The following is a 20,741-nucleotide window of genomic DNA, read 5'->3' as shown; positions in this document are numbered from 1 at the left end:
ACATAGGATCTCGTGATATTAATAAAATAATACTATTTAAATACTAATTTTACATTTTAATCAACAGTTTTATAAATCACATCCAATTATAAGTATATTTTTTAAAAATTTTGGTAATTTCAGATAGACATTTATATAAAAAGCTCCAATTTAAAATATTCCAAACACACAAAAAAATAAATCAACTTTGTTAAATTATCATTTCAAATTTTGGCGAATACGGGTAATTCCCTTGGTGAAACCGGTTACAAACCTCCATCGGAATCTATGTTCTTTGGAAACGAAGTAATGCGTTCACGTGGCCATCTCCTACTGGCTACTCGTAGCTACCCACGCTATGAGTAGCCATTGTTGCCATATTTATTGTAACATATATCTGTATCAGGGCGTAGTGGGCAGTTTGGTTTTATTTGTTCATAATTCGTCGAGACGATAAATGTCTAATCAGTAATCGTCTAACAAGTCATTTCTTTCCGTCATTGATCGCCTACCACATTTTGCGCCAAATTAACAATTCGTAATTTACGTGACGACCGACGCTACTATTATTTTTTTGCATTTCATTTATTTAATTCATCAGTGTTGCGGCATTTTATTGTTGAAAAGCGTGTTTTGTTTTCCTCAACCACCAAGCGATTGCAGACGCCGTACGAGTCAAGTGTGGACTTCACTATCAGTTTCCTCGAAATAAGGTACTAGATACTGTAAACCGTAAGGTAGGTACTATATTATTTCAAACACAATAATATTATACCTTAATACGAGCAATTAAAATTAATGATAAACCGTGTATGCGGTTATAATTGATTTAATAAAAGATACCTATTTAATTATGTAGGCCAGCGATTCTTAACCTTTTTGTATTCGCGTACCACCTACACAGTTTGAACATTTTTACATACCACCTGACCATATTTTTGCATTTTTTTTTTTTTTTTTTTGGTTATTAATAATGTATACGTATATGTTTTTTATAAAGAGAGATTTTCTTCGCGTACCACCTATGAGCTTGCCACGTACCACTAGTGGTACACGTATCACAGGTTGAGAATCGCTGATGTAGGCAATTAGTAACACATACTAGTGCATATTGTATTACATTAGTTGAATATCTATATTTAATGAAAAACAATACCTACCTTAGATATCAATAGGAACAACTTTTTATTATTTTTTATTACTTTTTACTTTTTACTAATAATGAATCAGCATAATACTGCCCTTATAATATTTAAATATCTGTGGTTGGATATTAATTAGGTTATTTGAATTACAATTTTATTTCCTTTTTTATTGTAGCAACAAATTTACATAGGTAGTTGATAAGAAACTTAAATTATTAAAAATATTATTTACAAACAATTTACTTATTAGTATCAGTGGCGTATCCACTGGGATGGTTTTGGGAGTTCAAACCACCCCCTTGGGCTTTTTTTTAATAATTTAAATTGATATTTATTTAATAATATTATGTTGTAGATATATTTTTATTCCTGTAACCACCCCCCATAAAATCATTCAGGATACGCCACTGATTAGTATTATCTACTTTCAGTGGTGTATAATATAAAATTAAAACTACATAGTAGATTATAATTGATCCATGGTATAAGTATTTCAGTAAAATAGTTACAACTTACATTATATCTAAACTATAATAAAATATTCTAATTGACTTTATCAGGGTTTTAGTTATTGTTTGTTCACATCAAAGTTGAGACAGTATATTGATACCTCTGAAATTATTTTAATATTATAACCTTATCATAATATTATCTCATTTCTTAAAATAAAAATAGTAACTAGCACTGTAGGAGAATTTTCTTAAATATTAAGCCACAATAACAGTGAAAATATAAAACTTCAATTTAGTTGCGTTAATAATTGATTCAATTATTATTTTACACACAATAATCTGTTTAAAATAAGAACGGAACACCACAGCGACCAGTTTTGTAGGGCAGCGCGCAGGCAACTTGTTGATTCAACTTGTCGCGTTCTCTCGGGACGCTTCGGTCGCCCGTACTTTCAAAGTGCTAGGTAGATACGTATGCGTGCGTGCGTCGTACTTACTGTACATTTAAAATTATTTTAACTTATCGGCAGTCGATACTGAAGTAATGTGACGCTCTCGTCGGCGGTGGCGCGTCGGACCGCCGCCGCGGAACAAAGCCACGCTTGTGCGAAGTATTAGGCCTCCCGTTTCGTTCTTATTCTTATCTTTCGTTTTTTTTTAATAACCGCGGAATACCGTTAAAATGCTGTGATTATATATAATATAATATAGAAATATTATTTCTTATATCTGAAATCAATTTTCCATGTTGGTGTTCAAATCGATATTATTAAAGTAATATCCTACTTTAATAATAATTTAAACAAGGCCTACATGGTTACTGTACAGTTATATCATTATACAATATAGTGTATTGTATAGATGTTAAGTATTTATATGTTTTATGTTCAAGTGAATATGGATGATCAAAACATTATGGATCTTGTGAAAAGCATTAATGAGGAGACTCCATCTTCCTCAAAGTTATTGTCTAATAAGGATACGGTTTTAGGCAAAAGGCAGAAAAACAATAAATTGGGCAAATTAGTTCTCAAATTTATTGATCTTCTTCAAAACACTTCGGATGGAGTAATGCATTTAGACAAAGTAATTGACTTATTATTGTTATTTGTTTTATTTACTCTAAGCTATAAAGCAAAATAATTAAATTATGAAGTAGGAATTTTTTTCAAAATCTAATTTTTCATTAAAAATGTATACAATTTAATAATAAGCTAGGTACCTATTTGCAGTAATAAATTAACTATGTGCTTCTTTTAGGCTACTGCAATGCTTGATATTCAACAAAAAAGAAGAATATATGATGTTACAAATGTACTAGAAGGTATTGGTTTAATAGAAAAACAGACCAAAAATCAAGTTAAATGGATGTAAATGCTCAATATTTTAAAGACTTCAGTTAACATTTAACTATTATTTTTACATATTAAAATGACTATTTATTTATTAGAGGAACTCAAAAAGGGGGAATAATTGCCTTAGAGAGAAACGAACTTCAAGCAGAAATAGAAACTTTAAAATGGCAAGAAGATATTTTAGATAAACAACTTGAGGTGAATTGCTTATATTAAATAATACTATAAAATGTAATTCATTTAACTTAAATTATTTAATTAAAAATGATATTTTTATAAATTTTATTTAACCCTTTAGTATACAAGTTTATAGAAATTTATTTCATAGTTATCATATTACCTTACAAGTTACAATAGATCCGGCTCAACCCGAAAAGCATGATGCTTCTTTGGTATAGACAGTAATTATAGAAATATATTTATCAATAATTAAAGTTAACTAGCTATTTATTACCAGAGAATAATTATTATTACTTAACAAATTTATAATTTATACAAATAGTTAAAATTTAAAGATCAAGGTTTTATTAGTTCTAAAAACCTAAATTGAATGTTATGCACTTTTATTTCTATAGTCTATGCTGATCATTCCTCCTTTTATTTAATTGAATACACATTTAATTAGGAATTTAAGACTTATTATATTATTATTGCATAATTTATGTAAATAACTTACCTACAAAGAATTTTATTTATATAGAAAAATGTCCATTTGCATATAAGCTATTTATAAATATAAAATTATACTAATATATAAGTTAAAGCCATAACAATTTTTATTTCAGATTCTTTCTAATGATTTAAAATTGCTTCAGGAAGAAAAATCTTTTTCTCGTTACATGTATTTATTGAGTAGTGACATCTCCAATAAACAAGAAAAACAATCAGTGTTTACTGTACAGCCTAAGAAAGCACTTAAAGGAGAAATTTTCATACCAAGAACAAAATTTAATCAAAATTCTAGTATTCAACCAAACAATAACAGTATACCCTTTAAGATAAATTTAAATTCTAAAACTGTGCCAATTAACATGAATCTTATTTCTTTCAAAGGATTTGCACAACTTCAGGTAATTTTAATAATTTTAATTGTTATTAGTTACATAATATTTTATATTATAAAATTATATTTACACAAATTTAATATTGATGTTAAACATTTTATGTTTAGAATAAAAGATGTGCTTCGGAAACAAATAGTAAATTAAGAAAAATACCTCGCACTAATTATTCTGATGATGTAAAATCTAGTATTACATGCAGTAAGTACTATTATTGAAAAATGTTTTTAATTTGTATTTATCTTATAAGAATTTCATCAAGGCATTTGTTATTTTAACTTTCAAACCAAAAAACCAAAAAAGGCAGTTTGAAAATATTGTATTAAATGGTTCAAGATAGTGGCATATATTATACTCTGTGCAAGTAACTTGAATGGTATATAGATATCCACTGTTCAGCGTAATTTAAAATTTAAATAATTTTAACTTTATACTGGTTGAATTTCAAATACCATCATTATTGATTACTGAATTGCAAATTTAAATCATATGATATTATGGGTTAGCAAATTTTCAACAAATTACCCCCCACTAATATATTCATTGTGTACTGCACTACTGTACCAAAGTTTGTACATTCAAACTGCCTATATTTCAAACAACAAAATCACTTTTTTTTCTAAAGAACTTGATAGGACCTATAGTATTATCAAAATATTTTGGCCGATCTATTTTGTTACTGATACCTTATACAATAATTAAAGTCAATAAATAGTTATAAAATTTTACATTAAAAAAAAAAAAAAAAAAAACAAATTTCATTATTAAATTTAGTTCTGCTTGGTTATGTTTAAAATAATTAATAAGGTTATTTATTTATGAATGATTTGTTATGAGTTTTAACAAGGATATTAATGCTAACACAGTCTGAGACATACTATTAAATCTGAGGTTCAATACATAAAATCAAATTTATAAATATACCTTATTATTTTTAGATAATGAAGAAACTGATGATATAGTAGAAATAATTGTACTGAATAAAGAAGGTAAAGAAGTGGAAAAAATTATAAGTAAGTAACCTCCATATTATGTTATGATTTTGTAATTGTGTATTTATATTTTCTAAATAAAAATGTAAGAACTTTCTCATTCAGTTATTTAGAATTTATTAACTTTTAATAAATCCATAAATCTGTAAAATATAATCAGATATTTGATTAATACAATTTAATACATTTATAATTATACCATATTATTTTTAGATAATGAAGAAATTGATGATGTATAGATAAAATACTGTACTGAAAAAAGAAGGTAAAGAAGTGGAAAAAATTATAAGTAAGTAATCTCCATATTATGTTATGATTTTGTAATTGTGTATTTATTTTCTAAATAAAAATGTAAGAACTTTCTCATTCAGTTATTTAGATTTATTAACTTTTAATAAATCCATAAATTGTAAAATATAATCAGATATTTGATTAATACAATTTAATACATTTATAATTATACCATAATATTTTTAGATAATGAAGAAACTGATGATATAGAAGACAATACTGTACTGAATAAAGAAGGTAAAGAAGTTGAAAAAATTATAAGTAAGTAACCTCCACATTATGTTATGATTTTGTAATTGTGTATTTATATTTTCTAAATAAAAATGTAAGAACTTTCTCATTCAGTTATTTAGTATTTATTAACTTTTAATAAATCCATTAATCTGTAAAATATAATCAGATATTTGATTAATACAATTTAATACATTTATAAATATACCTTATTATTTTTAGATAATGAAGAAACTGATGATATAGTAGAAATAATTGTACTGAATAAAGAAGGTAAAGAAGTGGAAAAAATTATAAGTAAGTAACCTCCATATTATGTTATGATTTTGTAATTGTGTATTTATATTTTCTAAATAAGAATGTAAGAACTTTCTCATTCAGTTATTTAGTATTTATTAACTTTTAATAAATCCATAAATCTGTAAAAAATAATCAGATATTTGATAAATACAATTTAATACATTTATAATTATACCATATTATTTTTAGATAATGAAGAAACTGATGATATAGAAGACAATACTGTACTGAAAAAAGAAGGTAAAGAAGTGGAAAAAATTATAAGTAAGTAACCTCCATATTATGTTATGATTTTGTAATTGTGTATTTATATTTTCTAAATAAAAATGTAAGAACTTTCTCATTCAGTTATTTAGTATTTATTAGCTTTTAATAAATCCATAAATCTGTAAAATATAATCATATATTTGATTAATAAAATTTAATACATAAACAGTTTCTACAATTATACAATATTGCTAATTATAATATTATGGTTAACCAATTACAAAACATTATTCATTTTATAACACATTACAGTCGTTGCTAGATAAATTGAGATGGCGGCGGCAGCGCAATAACAAAAAACCAGGGGTTCTCCGTATTTCAATGTTACTACCAAAAATATATTAATATATATATTTATATATTGATTTTTATACATAGATGGATTATTATAACTTACACATATATTTTACACATCGACTAGTTAGAGATACACCTACTGAAAAGCGCTGCCGCCGCCGCCTTAGTTTATCTGGCAACGACTGTATTTACTAATGAATAGTGAATCCATATAATTTTAATTTTAAACTATACATATTATTTTAGATAAAAGAATGTTAATAATCAAAAAACTTACAACATGTTACAAGTTTTCATTATTTATAATTTAAAATACCTATGATTCTTTTGTATTGTCAACTCAGAATTAATATAATTTTAGACTTGAATTTTTAAATTATATATATTATATATTTACACTTAAGTTATGCTGGAAGAGTTTTCGTCTTTTATTCTGCTTATGTAAACTCGTGGTCACAAAATTGTTTATTGTAAATGGGTTTTTTTATGTTTAGATTTTAAAAAATAAAAATAAATATTTTTTATATTTTTACATTATTAAATATTTTTAACACATGATTTTAACATTTAAAATATAATATATTGTTATACGTTTTTATTTTGCAGATTGTGATACACTAGATGATAATGGAACTAAATCATATACCAGAGGTATGATATCAAATAATAGTTTAATAGTATACTTTTATTCAATTTATTTACATGTAATTTTTCATTTATTTTAGTTCCTCCACTTTATTATCCAATGTTCAGATTGAGTCCACCTCCATCAGTAAATACTTTTCCATGTGTAATTGACCCTTCAGAAGGTGCATTTGAAGCTTTTGATATTAAACCTAAATAATAAGAGTTATTGTAATTAATATATCATATTATTAATTTATCAATATATTGTATTTTAAATTATTTTTTTTTCTATTTTTTTAAATTATTGTTTTCCTTGTGTAATGCAATAACTAATAATAAATTAATTCATATTTTATTAGTTTCTGGCCAGGTATATATTATAATAGATTTCTCTCATTTTTTTTTCTATTAAATCGGTGGCTACTTGTAATTGACAATTGGCTGTTATAATATACTTCTATAGTTTATTTATTGTATTTATGAATATACTCAATGTGGCTGCAGGAAAAATGGTGATTTAAAATAATTTAGAAATGTTCATTATAGTAAATTTCAATTTTATAAATTATATTACATTTTATAAGATTTTTAGAATATAGTCTGCTTGTACCAGGAACGGACAATAATAGGCCGTGCGCCTGATTAGGTACGTCATGCACTTCGTACGCACCTTATATTACCCACCGACCAATTTGTGTATGTGTGTGTATGTGTATTTAGTTATAGCACTCAACATGAAGTGGCCAGGTTTGCCGAGCAAGACCTGTGAGTGTTTGTAAGTGATGGTGTGTGTAAATGTGTATAAGTGTGGGCGTGTGCTTAAAAACTAACTTATAGGTAACTGATAAAGACGGTAAATCAATTTGAAAATGGAAAATAAAATATAATAATAAAAAATCTGCGGCCTCTTTGGTCCAACAATAAAATACATAAAAGATAATAACCATGGCCTTTTTGGCCCAACAGGTAAAAATAATTTGGCACTACCGATAATAATAATAGTAGTAATACTAATATAATAGTTAAATTAAAATAATAATATAATAAAAAACTCACAACTCTGTCGGTGCTTGGCTGGCCAGTAGCTACCTAGGTTATAATAATTTCACACGCACAGACACAAAATAATTTAAATAATACACGAAAAATAAATAAATAAGACGATCAGCGCCGACAAAAATTCAATAACAAGTATAAAATAACAACGTAAAATTGGTGGCGATTAGCGCGCACACAATATAATATAATATAATACAAAAAATGTGGCGATTCGCGCACACATAAAATAGAATATTAAAGTACCTAGTGGCGATTTGCGCACACGAACTGAGTTACTAGTACCTAAATTAATAAAAGGGTGGCGATTAGCACCAACCGAGTTACACTTTTTGCAGTAATTAACAAAAAAAAAAAAAACCACGGCGATTAGTGCGCGTAAATTCCGTTACGTATAAACGCTAGAGAGAAGACTGAAAACTTAATGTAGAAATTTGTGTCTTTGGCTATAATAATATAATGTGTATAACCGCCAACCGGTATTGGACGGCGGCCGATAGTGCGTTATGGTACGTAATTTTAACATATTATATAATAATTCACGTCAACAATATAATAGGTAATTAAACATTAAACAGAGATGACATGTAAGTAAAATATAAGTAAAATAATCACGCCAATCACGGACACATAAAACAAATAAACAAACTTAGCGTACGGCGCGTGAGTGTAAGTGTGTGTGAGTGTGTGTCGGCCGGTGACAAATATAGGCCGTAGACCTATATTATAATAAGGTGGCTAGGCGGATGGCTGAAGCGGTGTGAGTACCGACACCTATTACGGCAGTTATTGATAATAATAAAAATTAAAAATTGAGTCTAGGCGCTGGCATAGTCTAATTAATAAGTTCAAAAATATAATATAAAATAAATAGTTATGAGAAATGAGAATAAAATACTTAGGTATTGGAACTTAAAAGTGGTGTTCATCAATTTCTATTTCGGCAAAATTTTAACTTTTCTCATTATACAAGTTTTGTACTATAAATATTAAATATTGTAAATTATAATAACAGAATAGGTAAATGAAATGTCATCTACTATTTTTTGACTTAAAAGTTAAGGCTGTATAAGCCTATAAGCATAAAAATACATATTAAATAGGTAGTTATAGTGTCACCCTGTGTGTCACGGTCGATAATTTTTTTCCTAAACAATATTTTTTAAATCTGATTTCTTCATATTAATTATTATGTTCCTAATAAACCATATATTTTTAAAGTACTTTAACAATCATTGAAAAATATAAAAATATACTTTTATCAGAACATAATAATATTATAATATCATATTTTAATAGTATTGTTTAGAAAAAAATGCAATTTGCAAGTAATATTTGGTTTGGTAAAATTCAAGAAATACCTAATAAGAATGAAACAAATAATTTAATGCCAGAATTATTTAATATGTGTATACATAGGGATCTAGAGTATGGTGACCAGAAGTACTATTTTATGTAGGATTTTTTGATGCAAGTCCTAGTGTCATTATCAATAGTGTCAAGTATAAGCAATTTGTCATCTTTTTTTTGAAAATATCAAGGGCTAATACATGTTTATGATTTTTTTATAGTTTGATATTAATTTATATTTTATGATTCAAGCTAATGCTAGATTGGTTGGTAGAAATGTAGCATAGTTAATTTAATTTGTTAATGTTTCCTACATTTTAACAAAGTTTTGTATTTATTTAATCAGAATTTTACACTTGGTATTTTTACATTTAGGGTAAAAAAGGGAGTGTTTTGGGTGTGTTTAAATACCCCCTGAAATATTTGGTTTTTGTAATAAAAATTTAATACTAACCAATTATAACAATAAATAAAATAAAAATAAAAATATTTAAACAGGATTTGTATATAACATAAAATAATATTTATTGTATATTGACATGGTGGGTACAAAAGAATTTGAAAAAAAAAATGTTCTACTTTTCAATAACTGATTTGTTTGATTTTATAATATAAGGTGAAGATATACATAATCATTTTAGCCGAAAAAGAAAATCGAAGAATATCTACGTATCAAACGTAATATACATTTTGAATAATTTAATGAACAATAATCTTATTGATATTACAATGACTTCGTCGAAACCATATTGAATAAAATTTTTGTAATAATTAAAATAAAATTAATAGTTTGTTAACCTGCGCCAAACTAATTTTATTTAAATTAGTATTTATATTATTTATATTTTGTTTATTGTATAAACAAAACAAGCTTACATAGTGAAATACATAGTTTTTTTTTTGTTATTATTATTATTATTCAAACTAGTAAACAAAATAGTGATGGCTATTCGTTATTTTTAATGTTTTTTTTAAAAAAAAAGTACATTTAAAAAAAAACGACGATTTTATTTATTTTGTTTTAAAACGTCAACACCAGTTCAGTAAGAGTGTACAATGCATAATGTAAATTTTAGGTATACTTGTTTATTATAATATGATAATTAATAATAACTAATTATTATTAATGTATGGTGTATGCCCAAAAGTGTAAATAGTTTATTTATTTTTTTTTTTGTAGCTTAAAATCTTGAATTTTTCAATTTTCAATTGAAATATGTTTGAACTATTTGAAATCGTATACCAGATATTCACCTGACATCTACATTATATCAGTTGGTATGTATAAAACCATAAGCGGTGTGCGTAAACTTTGTGTTATAGTAAATAACATATATATGTGTATATATATCTATATACTATATGTCGTATATAGTATTTGGTTATAGTGAACAAAATTTTATGATTATCATTACTTTCAAAATGTATATCTTCTTAATGACATCATCAGTTTTTACATAATGTGTCCATATGAAACTATTATAAACCTAAAAAACCTTATTTTTTTAATTTTAAATTACTCGTTTAATTTTCATCTCGCACACTTGAAAGTTGAAACTATCACTAATAGTTTAAAATTTAATTCTACCTTAAGACAATATTAGTTTATACATATAAGCCAGCCACTGCCCACTACTAGATTTTAGTAAAAATAAAAAACCTTATATCATATCAAAATAACAGTGAAAATATAGAACTTTGATACTTTTTGTACCTACTCTGTAATAGTGTAATGTAGGTACCTAGATCAAATAAAACCACCAAAGTATAAAATCTCAGGCCTAGGAAATCTACTTCAAATTAAAGTTTTGTATGAAACACATGTTTAAAACTTCCATTTATTTGTATCAAAAAAAGTCGATTATGGAGAAAATGAGACATCAAATTTTAAATATCTACCTATTATAAACTCATATAATATTTTTCTTATTTCTATGAAAATAAAACACATTTTTACATAAATTATATTATTCAGCTATAATTTATCGAAAATTACACAAAGATATTTAAACACTTTTACAATTTTACTCCTACTCGCATTATTTGGTGGCGGACAAAACGCTAGTAATCTCGTGTGTTGCAACGGTGCGTAAAGAACGTTTCGTATCGGTACCCCGGTTACGGATACATGCGACGCATAGATAATATTATCTATGATGCGACGTCGGTTGTTATCATTTTAGTATCCTTGTCACCCGGCAAGAAAATCGCCGACCGTTGTTACGAACTATTGTTGACAATTTACATTGTTGTGCGGCGTCTAACTGTTTACCGTCCGTTTCACAAACGTTTGTTTTATCGATTTGCATTATAATTGTATTCACGGATGGACCCAATACGACAGCTGCCGTACACTAAAAAGGTGAGTCACTATATGTCGAGTGTTTGTTTGTTCACAACAGCCGCGTTTTCAAATCGAGAAATTCGATAAAGCCGATCAAATATAAATTTATATATTTATATATTTTTCATGTTTTTTCACAGAACAACGATTGTGTTATACACTGCTTAAGAAATAATATAAATAGATTGTATAAGATGAAAATCATATAAACCTGAGTTATGATGCTATTAAATGTTGTGGACTATATAATATGTGTCTCTTTAACTTTTCCTCCTATCATCATGTTTCAATGGTTTGACTTCACTATGAGGTTATACTACTCGAGGGTTTACTGATTAATTTGATTTCCAAGTTTTATCTTGGAGAATAAAATTGAAAAATCTGTTGTAGTATAAACTTATCCTAAAAAGAAACAAAGTTCCTTCCTCCACGTTAACTAAAAACTACGTAATTATATTAAAACCATCGTCAAAATACTTAGGTATTATACTATATAAAATATTAGCCTGGTAAAACTATACCAAACCACTAAATTGTCATCTCCATTTACTTCGTACAATGCAAAAAGTCTTAAAAATAAAATACTTGTTTTAATTACCAAATTTGTTTTTATCATCAAACTAGTATTATAATATTGAGTACCTACTGCTAAACCAGCGAATATTTGTCCTAGATAAGTCTTGCATTCCATATACATCCAGATATGTCCTATGATATGTGACAAACACTGTTCTTCATAATGATTTAAAAATAAAATTTCAAAAACTCACTATAAAATATTCCACTCAAAATCATCAATCTACTATTTCATTAATAACAATATGTTTGACTTTACTTAATTCAAAACATTCATCATTGTTTTAAAAGAATACAGCATCTTAAAATTCTAATAACTGGTAAACTACTATTTTGAGGTTCTGTTACTGAATCGTCTTTTTCATATTCCTCATGTTCATTGTACCACATAGTATTCATTGATGTTAAATAAACTGCAGTATATTTTTATAAAATAAAAAATTTTAAAAATACTATTTTATAATGCACACCTATGTAACTTGTCACTGTGCAGTATATGCCATATATTTTATAATAACTTATTTTATTTAGTAAAAGAAAAGAAATTTCTCATAAAATAACTTTAAATGGATCATTTATTTATAAAATGTATTTCTCAAAACTATTTTTAATAAATTAATGATATTTTTTTAATTTTATAATAAAATTAACATACATACAATTTGTGTGTAGAAAAAAAATCCAGGGAAAAATAAGCCACAGAAAAAATCCAATTTAATTATTAAAAATAGTTGTATTGATTGTAGTAAATTATATTATTAAATATTTAATAATGGCTATTTATCGCATATTATAATATACTTATACATAATTAGCATGTTGATGACTTAAGCATAAATTTTTAGCTAAAAATTTGATTCATGCTCCCTGGATGCAGAATATTCTAATTTTATTTTGATGTTTTTTGCTTGTTAAATAATTTTAAGCTATGGGTAAATGCATTTTTATTTATTTATATATTTTTTAGATTTTAAAGAAAATTTGTATAACATTAAAAAAATCATTTTAATATTATTATTGTGGAGTTCTTGGTGTTATACATTGATAAAATAAGTACTCTCTCAGACATATTCCGATTATACACGCTTCATTTTTTTTTTATTTATATTTTACTTTTTAATTTATTTTTAATAATTTTAAATAATGCTTAAAATGTAAGTGTATACTATTGTTTATTAATATTAAAATTCATATTTTAAATTACTATTACACCCATTATCATACTCATACCTCTAATAAAAATTATTATTTATAAATAATTTTTTTCACTTATTTTGATTTTTTAGATCATTTTTTGAAGTTTTTAGGGCATTTTTACGTGTTTTTTTGGTCATTAACATCCTAATTATTCTACTTATATATCTAGGTGTTAGATATAAATCAATTGATTTTAAGATAATATCCACAAAATACTCAACAAAATATGTTATTTTTGTTCAATTTATGGCATTTTCTGTCATTTTATTCTGAAGGAAATTCTCTTTCTTATGTTAAGATGTACCTAACTGTTTTATAAACTATACTTTCAGTCTCACACATCTATACTCTCAGTCTGACTTCATTTTATATTTTAGCGTACAATGTTTATCATTAACCCAAATTGTGTTTTGAGGGCTACATGTACGTTTTAAAACATACCGAAAAAAATAGTTATTTAATACTTTAATTTTTATTTTTTTTTATATATTTCATTATAATTATTTTTTAAATAGTTTCCCATAAATTATTTTTGCTTGTATAATTAATAATAACATACCTACAACCTGTGTACCTATTAATAATTTTATATTTGATATATATCATATAATATATAGGTATATATATGTATACAATATGACCAAATATGTTAAAAATTTTAAGTAATACTTAATTTATTATTTAATACTTTAATTTTAATTGTTATATTATATTTATTTATTTTAATTTGACATTTTTTCCGCAGTTTATTTTTCCCATGGCTTTTTTTCTGTGGATTATTTTTCCTAGGGATATTTTCTGACTACCATAAAGTATAATGATTAACAAAATTTGGATATATGTTTACATATTTTTACCTTATCCTTTAAAGTAAAATATTATTATATTTTTAAAGCACTTTTGTAGTTAGGTAAAAGTTATTATTAAAATTTGAATGTATTATTAAATTAAAAAAAATGTATTAATATTTTTTTTTTTAACTACAAAAAAAAAATATCATTATGTTTATTAATGTTGAAAAAAATGTCTGAGAATATGTATAAAAACAATTATTCAAATGCTATTACTCCAAAGTCTTGATCATAATTTTAGGGGATTATGATGCAATTGTATATTTTTTTCTTTTAATAATTTTAATTTATCTTAACTCATTATAACATACACTCGTTGACTATTATTTTTGTATTGTTAAAAGATCATTGATAAAATTGTTATACTTGTAATGTAGTTCAAAATTTGATGAGTGATGTTGCATTCCTCTTTGTAATACTCATAGGACCTCTCTTATTTCAAATGAACTTGGTGAAGTGGAATGAAGAGGTTTTTCGGTATTCGTTTGTGCCTAGAGTTCAATCTCTTCATTTTCAATTTCTCTAGGTTCATTTTTTGGTAATAAAGTTTGTAAAATATCTTGTTTGGTAAAGTTTGATGTAGTAGGTATATTTTCATCAATTTTCAAAATCTAAGTCTATTTCTTCATATTATTCTTCTTTCTCCTCCTCAATACCTTTTTCAAAACTTCCATATTTAAAACAATTTCATGTTATTGTATCTGTCACTTAGTCCCAAGCCATTGTTATTATAATGTAATGCATCTAAGAGGTTGGTTTGTTTTGCTAATTCATTGGCAGCCAATTGTTAATGATTTGCATTTTCTATATGGCCTATTATTCTTGTCCACATTTGTTTGCAATTATATGATTTTAAGATTTCATTATTCCTTGATCACATGGTTGTATTCACAATGTTGTATTTGCTGGTAAAAAAGATTTTAATATGTTTTAAAGATATATTAGCCACATATGCAGGACAGTTGTCAATAAGTAAAATGATTTAATTATTTAGTTGTTTATTCTACTTTATTAACCAACCATTCATTAAAAATAACTGATCATCCAAGCATTTGTGTTGAGGTAATAATTAACTGGTAAGCATTTTACAGATTTAAAACAATGGGAATTTTTACTTTTCCCTATAGTCTAAAAGTGTTTGTTTTTATCTGATATACTCGTAAAACATAAGACAGTGATGCGTTCTTTTGATATCTTACAGCCATTTTTTTTTCATTTTTAAATAAATAAGTATGCTCAGGTAAAGCATGTTTAAATAACCAGTTTCTTAGTTTATTTAATAAATATTAACTATTTAGTTTAAATTTTGCAAAAAAAGTTGTATAATAATATTTTTCTATTTTGTCCTACCAATATTACAAATAGATATACTTTAAATATTTACATTATTTTAACTATTTTATTTATTTTTTCAGCTATGAAATTTTAGATAATGGTAATTCTATGGAAATGAAAACAGTCAGCTCTAACACAGATCAAAACTATACCAACATAATTTATATTTAAGTACTATATATATATATATATTATACATAACATTTTACATAGAATTCAATGTTGTACTAATAAAATGAGTGATGGTAAATTTAATGGTACTTATTCACGTATGAAGAGAACTACATATGATGAAGATAGAGCTTTCAAAGATGAACCACCTTTTAAATCACAGCGTTTATATCAACATAATGATGATCAACATTTTCAAGTACAAATTGATACTCAGTTTGAAAATACTGAAATTACTGAACACAATTATGAAAGAATTCCAGCTACAACTATTTATAAAAAATTACAGGTATTGGAGATTAGGGATAAAATATTACGTTCATCTACTACATTACCAACTAAAGAAGTTAATGTTGATGAAATTAAACCAATGGTAGGTACTTGTCAAGATATGTGCCCAGAAAAAGAACGTCTACTTCGTATACATGGTAATATGGTTTCACCATTTGAATGTAAAATAATTGACACAAAATTAGAACCAGTTTTTGAAATGATGGTAAAACAATATGCTAGAAGTTCTGCTGACCAAGCTAATCCATTATCTCAAGAATTGAGACCAACGCCTATACTTGTTAAAACTATGCATTATATGCTTAAAAATATAGTATACCCAATTGAATGTAACATTGAACAAGATTTAGCTAGTTGGTATGATTTTTGTTGGGATCGTTTGCGTGCAATACGGAAAGATATTGTTCAACAACATTTACAGAACTCAGAAGTTATAACAATACTAGAACAAATTGGCCGTTTTCATATTGCTTGTTATGATTTAATGCTTGGCTATACAGGTTTTGATATCAAGTTAAACACAGAAAACTTAAACAATTGCATTCAAATGTTGATGCCTATGTATAGAGATTCAGAACAACCATGTCCAAATGAACCAGAGTTTGTATCATATGAGTTGCTTATGCATTTAGGAAATCCACAATTTCATACAGCATATGATTTATTACCAATTCATATAAAACAAACACCTCAAGTGAGATTTTGTATTAAAGCTCATACAATCTATTTAGAATCAAGTGATTGTAAGGAGTTCTTCAATTTACTAAGAAATACAACTTTCATGAATTGTTGTATATTACAAAGAGTTATTCCAAGCGTTAGATATAATAACATAAAAATGATGAATATGTCATATACTACTGTGAAAAGAGTTTATAAGCTTGAAATGGAACATTTTATGGAAAAATTATGTTTTGATGATAGAGACTTAGCTCAAGAGTTTTTTTCTGATATTCAATTACAGTTTAATGAAACTCATGTGGACCTTTCGCGTAATATAGCCATACGTGCGCCTGAGCTTAGAAGACAAAAACAAGAATTTATAATTTCTGAGAAAAGACAAAATTTAACATATTTAATATCCAGAATAGAAAACATGCCTGATGTCATAGTAAGCCCAGTTCATTCAAGTTTTGATCATAATGATCGTTTTCATGATTATACTAATAATGAAGTAAACAAAGATCTGAATACTGAAATATCAGATTCTCAGATGGTAGTAGACAGTTTTACTCCATCAAATCCAAAAGATGACGATACAAACAGTCAATTATTCTCGACTACTCCAATACAAACTCCAGTTGTTGAAATACCTACATTTACTTTTAATTTACCGAAGTTTTCATTACCTACACAAGTTCAAAAATCATTTGTCAATTTTGAATGGAACCAACCTCCCAAATTATCTACTTCACAAGATATCTTACCATTAGACCAATCAAATCTATCATCAAGTTCTCTTGAAACAAGTAATATAACAAGTCCTCCAATACCAATTACTCAAACAGTATTTATAAAACCTCCATGTCAAAGTCCTATGAATATAAGTCCTATTCAGCAATCACATCCTCAAATTAATATTAATGAAAAACCAGATGCTAAACAAGTAATAGAACATCAAACTAATCTTACCAAAAAATATTTTTGTAAATGGCAGGATTATGTTAATCGTAAGAAATCTATGTATATTGAAGAAATGTTTGCTCAGAGAGATTTATTTTATTCAGAGTGTATTTCATCATTATCTTCGTCTCCATCATCAACAAAATCTATAAGTTTTGTCGATGAAGTCGTTGAAATAATTCAAGAAGAACCAAAAGAATGGTTAAATAAACAGTACATTTTAGCAGAAAAGTACTTCTTTATTTGGCTACGAAAAGTCCTACGTAGAAGAAGAAAAATTGAAATTGATCCTGTATGCAGCATACCATGGTCAATATTTATGCAGGTACACGGCACACCAAAAGAGACGTTACCAGATACAATTAAAAACGAAAAGTCCAAGAGACAATTCAAAATTCCATTTGATTCATTAAATAGTAATAATTCTACAGAATGTGATATTAGTATTCAAATTGCTAATATATTCGTTAAAAATGTAAAAGAGATAAAAAATGATGAATCTGTTGGAAAAAAGATATTTTGGAAATTAGCAGTTAACTATGGAGATACACCAGAACCCTATTGTATAGAAAAAAAGGTGCTGACCATTATTTATGGTAAATTAGGATTTAGTAACAATCAAATCCAGACAATTCATACTGATTATAATGCATATTTTATAAAAACGGTGCATAGTTGTATTGGGCAGTTCAATTGGACAAATAATGGTTTAAATGCAGCTCTTATTTTCACAAATACGGATAAAGAAGACATTGAAACATTGTTTAAACGCGTCGATTTAATTTTACAGTCAACTCCAACAGCTATACCTTTAGTCATGATATTTTCTTCTAAATCAGATAAAAATGGTATTAAACATTACGAATATGTTTTAGATGGATACAAGGAAAACGAGTACATAAATAATTATTCTGTTCACATATGGGAAGGACCAAAAACCATTCTGGAATCTATCGAATTTTTTTCCAAACATTATGTTGACTTGACCCCTGGTACGCGTACAGAAAAATTATATTATAATTTACTCAATTTTTCTCAACAATTCTTCGTAAAAGTACGTAGTGTATTATCTGACGATAATCCAAATACTATTATTGAAAAATACAATCAATGCTTGGATGCTTATATTCAACGTTTGGGAAAAAAAAATCAAATATTAACAGACTTGGCACCCGATTTGGTTCCATATTACACTCAAAATCCAGAAGAATTTTCAAAAGAATATTCAAACTTTAATCAAAAATATTTTGAAGATTTATTAAATATTGCACACTTATTACCGTATGAATCATGGCCTCCTAAAAATATAAATGATTTAATGGACTACGTGAAAAATATGTGTACACTTTCAAACCGTAGATCTTGGTGTTTAGACATATTGCAAATGCTTCAGTTGCATAGACAAGCCGATTTAGAACACTGTTTATTAAATGCTAGTTGGTATGAGCCAATTGAAATGTGGATTGAAGGTTTATTAGAAAAGTGTTCTATTGCACAGAATGACTTCACAATATTTTATAATGGTGACCCAATCAAAGATGTACTAAATATGATATTTTCAGACCATCAATAAATGTATTAAGTTTTTATTAGTTGAAAATATACTGAACTATTAACTATTATTAATTGATAATTTTTTATAACTAAGTAATATATATATTTCTAAATTTATATTTACATGTTTTTAAATACTAAATATCTAGTATTAACTGTTAAGATATGTATAATTACAAGTATTTTTGTAAATATAAAATAGTTAATTAAAATTTTTTTTTCGTCATTTAAACTGACAGAACTTTTTTTGCTTAAGTATAGATTTACGTTGTGACATTAAAATATTGTTTTTTTATAACTAAGATTGTAAATTATTATTAATTTGTACCCATTTGTTGAGTAGCATAATGTATTATAATAAGTACCAATTGTTTAACACTTAATATAATAGTTATAGTTACTAATATATTATATGTAATATCAACAAGACTTATTACAATTTTTAATTTTTTTATGTGTGTAATTTTTATACATAATTTTATTTATAGGTATTTCTGTTGTTAAAGTTGTCTGTATATTTTTTTTTTATTGACATGTGTATACTATATTACAGAGATTGCAAACCTCTTTGTACCAACATTTTGCAATCAGTTTTAAAAACAATGTACATGCCAGTAAACATTTTTCTTAGGTAATAAGGTTTTGAAAAAATTCACCAATGTTTTTAACATTAAATGTTTATTTGATTACTTTTATATATTTTATTAAACTTTAAGCAATTGAAGCATAATTTTCAATCAAAAATTGTAAAGAGTAAATTCACAACTATATATTAATATAATTGCTGAGTATAAAAAGAATATTTTTTTTTCAATAAATGCCACTGTAAGATTGAACAATGAAAAAAATATATTTTCGCATGAAATTAAAATGTTGACCAATGAGTCATGCTTTTCTATTTGTTCACCATATCTTCAGTATAACAAGAATATTAAAAACATTTATAATTTTCTAATGTTAATATTTTAAAACAAAATTAAAAAAGCGGGCGAGTGGGTACCGTTCTACTGTACATTAGGAGGTGGGGTGGACCTCGGACTAGGGTAGGTTAAATTTGAATGCAATGATAGGTATCATTGTATACGAAAAACGATTCTGAACGAAGATGATTTGTCTAGGATATAATACATTTGGTGAAAATTTAATTTGGTTATAATTTATTGATATATAAACAGTGATTAGTTTTTGTATTACAACCATATAAAAAAAAACGATTCGGTCGAAAACTGGTTTTGCGTAAAAATTCCCGTTTTTCCGTCATGTTTTTTTTGTTTTTCTCGATTTTTTTGAAAACTGTTGGAAAATGTTTACTTTTTACCTCTATAATGCACCAAGGATATTCACTTTTCCATCGGAAACCACCCTCGAAGTTTGAAATTGAAGCATTATTTCGACT

At 25.9% G+C, this 20,741-nt stretch overlaps 2 protein-coding genes across 10 annotated transcripts; both read left to right on the top strand.

Annotated features, from left to right (window-relative positions):
- Positions 1-246: 246 nt before the first annotated feature.
- Positions 247-7,276, top strand: LOC114129353 (transcription factor E2F5-like). 7 transcript variants are annotated; one of them, XM_050205141.1, is made up of 12 exons: positions 248-692; positions 2,469-2,662; positions 2,837-2,946; positions 3,027-3,129; positions 3,717-4,001; positions 4,103-4,193; positions 4,931-5,005; positions 5,462-5,536; positions 5,729-5,803; positions 5,996-6,070; positions 6,977-7,021; positions 7,096-7,276. In XM_050205141.1, the coding sequence occupies exons 2-12, from the start codon at positions 2,474-2,476 to the stop codon at positions 7,212-7,214; spliced, it is 1,242 nt and encodes a 413-aa protein (XP_050061098.1). In that variant the 5' UTR covers positions 248-692; positions 2,469-2,473; the 3' UTR covers positions 7,215-7,276. The 7 variants fall into 7 exon arrangements, with proteins under 7 accessions (XP_050061100.1, XP_050061098.1, XP_050061099.1 ...); XM_050205143.1 differs by lacking the exon at positions 5,996-6,070 and having other exon boundaries at positions 247-692; XM_050205142.1 differs by lacking the exon at positions 4,931-5,005.
- Positions 7,277-10,326: 3,050 nt separating this feature from the next.
- Positions 10,327-20,145, top strand: LOC114129351 (uncharacterized). Of its 3 annotated transcripts, none has more exons than XM_050205140.1 (3): positions 10,327-10,446; positions 10,584-10,681; positions 15,787-20,145. In XM_050205140.1, exon 3 carries the CDS (start codon positions 15,942-15,944, stop codon positions 19,362-19,364), a length of 3,423 nt encoding a protein of 1,140 aa, XP_050061097.1. In that variant the 5' UTR covers positions 10,327-10,446; positions 10,584-10,681; positions 15,787-15,941; the 3' UTR covers positions 19,365-20,145. The 3 variants fall into 3 exon arrangements, with proteins under 3 accessions (XP_050061097.1, XP_050061096.1, XP_027849868.2); XM_050205139.1 differs by having other exon boundaries at positions 10,327-10,479; XM_027994067.2 differs by lacking the exons at positions 10,327-10,446; positions 10,584-10,681 and adding an exon at positions 11,600-11,765.
- Positions 20,146-20,741: the final 596 nt, after the last annotated feature.

Source organism: Aphis gossypii, chromosome X (genome assembly GCF_020184175.1).
Source record: "Aphis gossypii isolate Hap1 chromosome X, ASM2018417v2, whole genome shotgun sequence".
NCBI lineage: Eukaryota > Metazoa > Arthropoda > Insecta > Hemiptera > Aphididae > Aphis > Aphis gossypii.
The sequence above is the reverse complement of the archived record's forward strand: the minus strand, read 5'-3'. Positions and strand labels throughout refer to the sequence as shown.